The sequence below is a fragment of the Aphelocoma coerulescens genome, chromosome 17 (assembly GCF_041296385.1).
Source record: "Aphelocoma coerulescens isolate FSJ_1873_10779 chromosome 17, UR_Acoe_1.0, whole genome shotgun sequence".
In the NCBI taxonomy this organism is placed as follows: domain Eukaryota; kingdom Metazoa; phylum Chordata; class Aves; order Passeriformes; family Corvidae; genus Aphelocoma; species Aphelocoma coerulescens.
The window spans coordinates 10,007,405-10,017,882 of record NC_091030.1 but is presented as its reverse complement, the minus strand read 5'-3'; the positions used below and the strand labels follow the sequence as shown (position 1 = coordinate 10,017,882).

Sequence of the window (10,478 nt, the reverse complement as noted above, 5' to 3'; positions counted from 1 at the left end):
GTGCTGTTGCTGCTGTTTCTCCCTTCCTCCTTTAGAGTAGGTGAGGCTCGTGAGCCCTGAAGGGCTCTGGGACTGACCCCAAGAGGTCTGAGCAGGTGAGAGCTGTGCTCCCCCCCAGGAACCACCTGGCACTGGGGGCAGAAAAGGAGCTGCTTTGTTACCTCAGTCCAGGAACAAAACAGCAGGAATAAAACTGCTCTGCAGAAGTCTAACTTGGTAAGTTTTAATTTAATAGAATGTAAGAAAACAGTGAGCACTGGTGGTTCTGAATTCCTGACCTTGCCCTCCAACAAACACTGGTGTTCTGCTACCTCAGTGCAGGGTATCATGAGGGGATGTTGATGTTATTGCTTCCCTGTTTGCTGTAGATACAGACAGGATACAGGGCAGATCCAGCATCATTTCAAGTCTGATGGTCTTGTAATTCACTTCCACTTGGACCTTTAACACTGGACTTTTTTGTTTTTTAAACAAAGGTGTTTATTTTGGAAATATTTTTTTTATTTATTTAAAAATGCACAATTGCAAAAAAATTACTTTTTGAAATACATTTCTTTATAAGCACTAAGAAATTTTATGTAGCAAGAAAGTGACCAGACTTCTCCAGATACTCATTTTTGAGCTGAGCTTCCCTGGAAGCCATGGCTCCAAGGAAAGCTGCAGTGGAAGCAGAGGGGGTTCAGGCTGAACTCTGGGAAGTGCTAAAGAAGCTGGCATAAATAACCAAGCTGGTTGGCATGGGAATGGTGGGAGCCATTTGGTGCCTCCACAATGTTCTCCTGCTGATTTGAATTTCCCACATCTCTCCTGTGAGCAGCAGCCTCAACTTTCTGCTGAGAAGCCTCAGTAAAATGGCACCTTGCATTAATGATACCAACCATATTCACAGCAATTAATGGCTTTTCTTGGTATACCATAAAATTATTCCCAAATTTGAGAGGAAGTAGTTGAAGATGGCACTGCAGTTTTCCTTAAAGTAGAGAAAAGTAGGTTAAAAAAATCCACTAAAAGCATATATATGTATGTAACCCTCTAACCCTAATCTTAGTTCAAAAAAATTTAAGGATTGTAAGCTTTCCTTAAGAAAAAAAACCAGGCACAGGCTGCATTTGAACTGTCACACACAAATCTATACATTGGCACGAGCCCCTGTCACATGTGGAAGCGGCACTGGAGCAGCACAGGCTGAGGGATTTCCTCTGGAGCACCGAGGGCAGCCCTGCTCCTCCCGACAGGCACATGGAATGGAGACACTGGAACGTGAATCCACAGCTGTTCCTAAAGCAGTGAGTATTTCCGTTGACAGTAATGAAACAAATCATTGATTCAATGAATGAATTTAGCTGGTTGACAATTTTCATGCAGTTAAAGACGATGACTCCTTCAGATCAGGCTGAGATTTTATAAACATTCACATTCTGTAGTGAGCTTTCACAGTTTGAGAGAAGGGGCTGATCCTATGCAGAATTCCATACACAAAGCATTTCATTTATTTTTAAAAAATTTTCCAAGTGTTTAAAACACTGCTGAAGTTTCACTGGTAGTACCCAACATACTATTGAACATGTAAAAGTCTCTGCACCAAAACTGAGTTGGCTTTGATAAACACTGGTTTTAAACAAGAACCTGGAGGTGAAGAAGAACCATTCCAAAAGGGAAAAATGAGGGTAAGGAGCAGTTCTCTGCAGGAGCAAGGCTGGTTGGGGTTTGCTTGGCATATTTGTCTTCTTTTCCCCAGGCTCATGTTTAACTCATCTCTGACAGAGAAATGCATCAGCAAAGTACTCTTTCAATTAAAAGAAAAAAATCATGAAACAGAAGTGTTTCCCACCCCCCAACCCGTCCCAGTTCCTAAGTCTGACGAGGAGGAAATTAATAAAAACATAAATGGCTGCTTTAAAATATACCAAGTAAAAACTGAATTTCCTATTAACCATTTGCAGAAGAGGCAAAGTAGCAGTTATACAAATTACACAAAATCTATGGTAATTCTTACATTAGTATAAAGTGATTTCACTGAAGGAATTATTTCAATATTTCACATTACAGTTAAGATAGAAGGTCTGGCAAAGGCCGAGCCCTCAGTAATAGCGGCTATCCTAGATTACACACGACAGTTTTAAGAAAGGACCCTTAAATGATCTACATCCATAACATTATTGGCCTCAAAAATAAAAAATAAAAAGAATCACTTGCAATACCTCACAGAATCTTCACGTTAAAGCACGACCACCTGTAAGAGTCCTTATCAAATAACCTGCAAATGATGGAGCCTCTGCTGTGAGTGCTCAACCTCCCACCTGTCTGACCTGGCACCAGTCGCTTTCAGCTGAGAAAAAGAATTCAAGTAAGACTGAGCTGTGCTGGCTCTGCGCAGCCGCGGCGCTCATGTGCTCGAGGTCCACACGTGCATTTGTTTGGCTATTTGGTGCACGTAGCTGATGTCAGGCCTTTGATCTGGGTCGGGGTATATGCACATGCTCACCAGCTCCCGCAGCTGCAAGACAGCAAAACAGACAAACGTCAGTGAATCCACTGCTGTCTTCCTGGAAGAGGCTGCAGGAATGTCTGCCCAAGTGCTGGAGGCCACAGCAGGAGAGGGGAACCTCTTTTATGCACATGTTGCTGGGCAGATTGCAGGCATGTGTCTGTCTCATGTCTGTGTGTCCCACCTCCAAAAGAGCCAGGAATAACCTTTTCCACCAAATTGTCACTAAAGATTTAAATTTCCCCCACCCCAGAATATTTTACATTGTGCAGGAGGACCCTGAGCACCCAGGGCTGGGGAGAGCATGGGACAGAGGGAGGCACCAGTGGCACAAGCAGTCCACAGAAGGAAGGAAGGAAGGAAACTCAAGATCACTTCCAAGATGTGACTGAGGTGGGAGGTGAGGAAGGACCTGCCAGTGAAAGGGAACTGAGGAAAGGAGGACACTCAGCAGAGCTCTCAGGAACAGCAGCTGTGCTGCCCTTCCCGCACCAACCCCGGCACTAAACCCGCTCAAGCCTTTCAGTGTAACAAGTCTGACTGGCACTTGTGTATCTTAAGCTACTGGACACAACTATGAGATCTTGGTGTTTCCTAAAGACCTTTATGAATAAGAGAAACTGGTCATTGATTATGTTTAATAAATAAAATGCAGAAGAGCTGGAGTCTCCCCACCTCCCAGCCCTCTTTATTGTGCACATGAAAGATTGTAGCTTTTAATTATACAGACACTGAAAGCTGCTCGTACCCCTGAGGCACCAGGAGAAACAGCCTTGAGCCTCTGATCTTCTCACATCCTCCCAGTAGCCACAGTGCCAATTATTTTAACAGTAATTAAAAGCATGGCCATAGAGCTATCAAGCACACGGCTTCAGCTGCATTAACGAACACACCCGAAGTTTCCAGCTCTGTATGGAGCGAGGCCCAGTCCTTGCTCCCAACCCAGACCTGCTGCCTGGCCCTGCCCCATTCTCTGGTGACTCTGAGCAGCTCAGGGCAGGGACATTGCTGCCTTCATAACCCTGAGACCCCAAAGAGCGAGCACGTATCTCAGCCCTGACCACAAAACTCCCGCAAACAACTGAAAATGCTTCTACTCTGCCCAGGGCCTGTGCTATCAGTACCATTTGTCCAAACAGTAACAGTGCTCCCCTGTGAATGCAGCACTGAAACACAGCCCAGGCAGTTCTGTCCTCACAGGCATTCACCGGCACCTCCAGGAACCAGTGGGCTGAGCCTGGATCAGCACCACCAGCCAGCATCTCCAGTTACCCGCAAATTTGTTCCCAATATAGAAAACCAATCCTGGCTGGATCTCAACTCCTCCTGCTTCCAGCAGCATGCAGTTGCTCACAGGAGGGCCTGGACTGGTGAGGCACAAAAGGCCACAGAGAAGAGGAACATCCCTGAAAGAACTAAAGCAGGGGCTCTGCCGCAAACACTGCCTTGTTCCTCTTTCTTGTTCCAAGGAAGTACTACACTGGATGCTGTTTGTGGTGGCATCCTGTTCCAATTCCCTGTTTGTGCTGTTCCAGTGAGCACCAGCAGCAGCTGAGGAGCTGCAGCCACAGGCACAGCCTCCACCAGCATCCAGTTAATAGTGCATGAACCATCTGGAGTTCTGTGGGACCCGGCGCCTTTGAGCTCTAAACCATCCTTCTCACCCCGACTGTATCACTGCACTACACACACTCTTTAGCACTGCCAGAGGGAAGCAAACAGACAGTAATTGTAAAGACAGGAAACACATCTGTCAACTTACACTAATTCCTGCTGCCAACAGGCATATCCTGAAATGCAAGCTGCAGCAGCACGGCAAAGGGACACGCAGAGCCGGGCGCTGCTACGGAGCTTGGGGCAAAAAAATTTTAAAATTTACTTTTACAGACTAGTTCTCAAAGCATTGTTTTGCACGAGTTACTTGGTAAGGAAAAACAAAGCAAAAAGTAAAGTGTGGCACAGGGTCCCTCCCAGGGCAGAGGCCAGAGTGGCTGTGCTCAGTATTTCCCAGCATCCTGCCTCCTCCTCAGGATGCTGAGGTAGAGTGAAACAAAAGAAAAACCCCATGGGATATAGTGAACATTTAAAATTCCATTAGCCATTTCCCTTCAAATAGAAGGCAAATGTAAGGAATGAGGAGGTTAAGGAAAACCAGCTGCTTTGTCGAGGTGAGGCAGAAAAAAGTCAAGCTCATCTCAAGAGGCCCTGAGGAAACGCAACGCACATGTCTGCAGCTGGGGGAGCAGGAACTGGGACAGTGGGGTTTATGCACTGGTTCAGATGCTGCTCCCCATTCCTCATGTTCAGACACAGACCTGGACTCAAAAAGCCCCCATGCAGCTGCTGTAGAGGTGCTTATTGCATTAAACTAAATGGCTTTTCTTCTCTTTTTCTTAAAATGAATCCTTCCCCGCTTTGTCACACACTGAAGCCTTCATAAACAAACATATCAGTGCTCTTTTATGAAATGTTTTATGGGAAAGGAAGCAAGGAGAGGGCTTTCCCACGGCTCACTGCTCGTTTCTGCCAGCATCACAGATCTTCAGTTTCACAATATCCCCCACATTAAGAAATCTTTTTTGTTTTGATTTAGGTTGTCAATATTCAGACACCACAAAAGTAATTTGGGGGATTCTCACTTGGGTTCCCTTTCTCTGTGCCAGCAGGAACTTCACTGCACCTCCCCACTCCCCTGCAACCACACTCCCAATTTACCTTTTCAGAATAATGTTCAGCTGGAAGAGGTGGATAGTCACATTGCTCTATTTTTTGGCAAAGAGAAAACAGGTTCATTTTATCTCCATAGAAGGGACTTTGCAGAGCTGCCATCTGGAGAGAAAAAAACAAAACGCTTCAGAAACACAAAGGATTTGAGAGCCCTCGGCGCTGCCAGTTTGCAAGAGCCAATTTTGTTCTCTGCCAGTGAGCAGAGCAAGGAATGCTGCTGCTCCCAGCCTGCCCCAGCCCAGGCTGCTCCGAGATCCCAACAGCTCTGCAGCCCCTGTAGGGCTAGTGCCAGGCTCTGCCAGGCTTCCAAAGCAAAAAAACCCAAGAAATAGGATGCTCAGACCACCAACCCATCAGTAAGAACTCAAACTGGCTCTAAGACAACTCTGACACCCTCTCAGATACAATCATCTCTCTCAATCGTTGGATATTTAGCTGCTTAGAATATGAAGGATCTTGTAAGCATAAGCAATGCACATCATCTTTTTAAAAAATCCAAAACAACCTCAAAACAAACCTATCTCCTGCTGGAAATCTGCTATTTAGAACAGAGTATCCCAGGCAGATTTGAGAATGAAACTACTGAAAATGTTCCTCATCCATGTGGTCTTTTTCCTCTTTCAGTTTCATCCCGAGGCCAGCTGAAGTTGATGCTTCTCACTATGCTTTAAGGTGGTTATTTGATGATTAATGGTCTGTTGCTCGTTACTTGTGCAGTGAAAATGTCTGGAGAACTCTGGCTCATTCTGACACACAGTGAGCTCCCAGCAGAATTGAAGAGAGCCAATACCAAATCTTCCAATCTATTACCCCACAGTGAGGAACCAAGATTGATGGATTATTAGTGATTTGGTGACAGAGAAGCTGTTTTGATGAGGGCAGGGGTTGAAATGCTGGGTTTGGGCTGGATTCCCAGAGGCACTGCAGGAAGGGGCTGCAGCCAGGGGGTCTCACCAAAACCTCACCACCACTAACACACATCCAAGTGCTGAGCATGCAGGACACACCAAGATAAACCACTCTTTGTTTAAAACATACACGTATCTTTTAAAGAACTTGAAGTTACTATGTTTCTTCCTCACTCCTCACCACTACTATTAGTAGTGACACTAAGTTACTCCTCACAAACTCGCAGACCTGAGGGGTGACAAGTCTTCTGACAGGAGCCCAAAGAGCCCCAGCACGGGGCAAGAGCGTTTGGAAGGTTTTGAAAGTAAAAGGGGAAGTATTTCTGTTACTTCATTACTGTCATGACAGTAGCAGGCATATCAGTGGGAGAAAAATTACAGAGTCCCATTAGAGACTCTACTCCCCAGTTAGGATTGATAGCAAACTGCTCTCAATCAGTTAAAACAAACTGGAGAGCCCAGCACAGACTGTTCCAGGGAGAGCACTAATGGGGGCATTAGGGAAAGCACAGAAAGCAAGCAAGGGTTAAACAGAGTCTCCAAGATCTTGATACACACATCAATAATGCCAGTGAGGGTGAGAGGGATTTTCCAATTCCCATTAACTTTTCACTCCAGGTTAAGTGCTCATGTGCAAAAGGGGAGGAATGAAAAGGAAATACTGTGGGGTTTGGGATAGTAAATGCAGGGAATTAAAGTGGAAGAGAGAGCACCCAGTTGTGACTACAGCAGTCAGGGCTGCGGGGCCGTGACCACAGGCACTCCAAGTATCTAACTAACTACAGTTTGTGATGCTGCGTTGGGGTTTGCTCCTGACATTTTGATTAGAGCAATTACCCCAGGCCAGCCAGATCTCCATGGAAAACGCCCACCATGCAGCATGACTGGTTCAACATCCAGAGATGGGAATCCCTGTTAGTGTTTAAATTGATCGTCTTGCCAGAACTGCTGAAGTCATTGCTTGTAGCTACATTCTGGGAATTAACAACTTATTTTTATCCCCTCCAAGTTATCTTGCTGACAGATATCTACAGGAAGTGAGGGATGAAGACAGTTACTACTATATTGATAAGATTTAATAAAAATCACTGTATGATTATCAATGTCAAAGTTAAGTGGTGCTATGTGGCATCATGTCCCAAAGCCCTCAATGTTCCCTAAGTGGATTCCAGTGGACACACGTGTCTCTGAAGGCAATTTGTACATTAAATCTCTCTGCAGCTTATCTACACAATCTATCTGGAGAAATATCAGAAGTGACTCATACCCAAACAAGCATCCCTTCCTTACTTCTAAGCCAAATGGAAAAACACTCTCCTTACAAGACATTAGAGCAGATAAAACAGTTCCTTCAAAGACACACAGATCTGATGCTTAATTTTCCGAATTCTAAAAAGTTTAAGAAGTCAAGTAGCTGTTTAACTACTGAACATAGAATTGGTACCTGTCCAGTCCTCCCTGGAATCTGCAGTATCTCACAGCTCCTGTTCCCTAAGTTAAGGCTTACCTACGTAGGAAGGAAATTTTAAAACGCTTCATTTGCCAAATCTTTCAGATGTTACTGTAGTACTGCTACTCCTACCAGAGAATTATGTTTAGTGTGCAATTAATTCAGCTTCTTGAAATACAAGGAGTACCAAGACTCCTGTGCCATAAGGGGACCATATTGCCTGCAACAAAAACATATCTTAGCACAACGCTAAATATTTCTCTCTGCATAAATCTGGAATCCCATCTCCGGGAGCTCAGCCTGGAGTGACTCAGAACAGCCCAGCACTGCAGCAGCACCCAGGGAGTGGAGTCTGACTGGGGCCACTCCGGCTGCTCCCAACAGACCTGGCCAGGCCAACACTCCAGGGTAGGGCCACAGGCCTCGACTCAGAGCCTTACAGATGTTATGGGAAAATTTACTTTTATCCTGTCGTGTCCTACAAAGTTTTTTTAATCAACCAGCTGAAGTCCATGCTCAGCTATAGTAGTTTTCACATCTGATGTGCTCACAAAATCAATTACATTTCTGTTTATTCTCTAATTCCATGTGATTACCAGAAGTTGTATTGAGAAGCAAAATGTCACCAGTTCCCATAATCTGTTAACCACAGAGGATGTGAGCAATATTCTTGACTAAATATCCCAGGGATTTTTAATTCTCTGGGCTGGGATAAAAGCTTTCTAAATGTTGGCATGCACTGTCACTTAAACTGGAAGAAGCATCCATCTAAAAAAAGATTTAGATTAGATTATAAAGGAGTACAAGACTGTTTGATACCCTATGATCCCTGCTAGAAATGAAATCACAAAACCAAAAGCAGTTACAAAATCATAGCACTTATTTTCAGAACACATGTAATAGCTTTTAAGAACCAGTTGCACACTGGGCAGTTCATCCAAACGTGCCTGCTCTGGGTCTGTGCCTCAAGCTGTAAGACAATGTACAATTAGAAAAACTTCCAGCCATAATCTAGTAGCTAGAGACACTGACTTCACATTACATAAAACCTCTGCTTTTCTTTATTGGAAGTTCCCAAAATTAAAATACCACAATTGGTCAGAATTCCATCTAAGAAACCAGTAACCTGCACTCAAATGAATTTGGTATTTTCAAAACAAATGCAGTCAGGAAAAACTCTGACTATGCTGCCCTAACAGAGCTCTGCTCCCAGCAGGAAGGAGGAATGCAGTGAGCTGGCTTTCCATGGCTTCATCCTCCACATCTGCTGTGACCTAAATTAACTTTGTGCAAGTGCTGAATGGCACAACCCCTTCATTCATGCTCAGAAAGTGCACAACAAACACAAGTCAGCTTTTTCCAAGGATTCTCAAAAAGCTGACTACAGGCAGCCTGACCTACTCAATTCCTGTCCTGAACTGTGTGGTTATGGAAAATGCAGGGTAAAAAAGTGAGAAGATACTTGCCTCATACAATAAACAGCCCAAAGACCAGATATCAGACTTAAAGTTATAGCCGTTCTCATGTATTCGCTCTGGGGACATATAGTAGGGAGTTCCCACTGCAAAAACAAACAAACCAGGGGTTATTGTCTTACAAGTGACTGTGCAACCTGTGTCATACAGAGAGAGAGACTTCATTAAAGGCTCAGGTGTAGCACAAAGACCTGATTAGACCCAAATTTATCATCACATACGGAACAGAGAATGGTGAACATTGTTGAAGATATCTTCCGCATTTCTGACATTTGAGAAATGTTTTGTTTCCCTTCCAGGCTCCCAAGAACCTTCAGAGTGTCTTGGATGGACAGAGCCATTGGAAGGGATCATCCCCTTGGTTCACCAGACTGCACTGGGTGTCATGACTGTGACACCAGAGCAGGACTCGGGGGCCAGCACATCACTGAGTGCTCACCTGACAGGGCACAAAGTGTCACAGAGTGACGTGGGGGACCTCTGACAGGTCACCAGGCCCTGCAGGGGACACACTAAGTCCAGCACCAGCCAGGAATGCAAAGCCTGTCTGAAAAAAACAAGATAATCATTCCAAACTTTAAAACCCTGCTCTGACTTGAAGTTATGTCAGAAGCTGGGGGATTTCCATGCACTTCCACAAGTCTGTATTTTATCAAAAGAAATTTACTCAGTATTTTGGACAGAAGTTACAGGAAATTATTAATAAATTCCTTACCTCAAAAAGGTTCTTTTTTAAATCCTAAATAAGTTTCAGTTGTGGTACTGAAAGTACAAGACATCCTGGCCGTCTCAACTACATCAAATAATCCTCAGATACATCATTTATTAAAACATCCAAGGACTGTATATGCTCTTTTCTCCTGCTTCCCCTGCTTGTCCGTCCCCTGTCAATTTTTTTTTTTTTCCTTTTGGCACTCACTATATCCTTCTCCTAATTAAAGACCTTTCTTCACAAGATGGCAAATGTTTAATTTGCCTGTAAAATTCAGTTTACAATTTCTCCATTTGAAATGCTGCCTGAAGACAGCTGCATGACTAATAAGCAGCTGAAGGATGGTGCTGGAGGTGGAAGAACATGCACCACCTTCTCCAGTGTGCCTACAGAGGGATCTGCACACTGTGGGAAACAAATGAGTTCTGGGGCACAAAGCAACAGCCTTGAGAGGCAAAACCCAGGCCCTGGCACCTGCACAGGTGACACAGCACAGAGAAGGTAATTTATTTGGACCCCTAAGATGGTTCAGTGATCAGCTGCCCTGTGTGATAAGCTTAGCTCATGCTTTCAGGTCATTCCTTTAGAAATTACTTCCCTTTCAATGTGAAGAGTACCCTAATGAGAAGTTACATTTTTGCAAACTCTATACAAATGACAACATAGGAAAAGTAACACATGGAGATGACTTTGTTTCTATGCTCAGGAGGAGCAGGTC

The 10,478-nt window shown here is 44.4% G+C and overlaps 1 protein-coding gene across 2 annotated transcripts in view; it reads right to left on the bottom strand.

The window, feature by feature from the left end:
* Window positions 1-1,467: 1,467 nt before the first annotated feature.
* The window catches only part of NEK6 (NIMA related kinase 6), a 45,820-nt gene continuing 36,809 nt past the window's right edge, over window positions 1,468-10,478 (bottom strand). For both annotated transcript variants that reach the window (XM_069031883.1, XM_069031882.1), the window contains exons 8-10: window positions 9,040-9,134; window positions 5,204-5,317; window positions 1,468-2,497 (exon numbers count right to left, since the gene is read on the bottom strand). In XM_069031883.1, coding sequence (XP_068887984.1) covers window positions 2,387-2,497; window positions 5,204-5,317; window positions 9,040-9,134 — 320 coding nt within the window. In that variant the 3' untranslated portion in view covers window positions 1,468-2,386. The remainder of the gene's footprint in view (window positions 2,498-5,203; window positions 5,318-9,039; window positions 9,135-10,478) is intronic.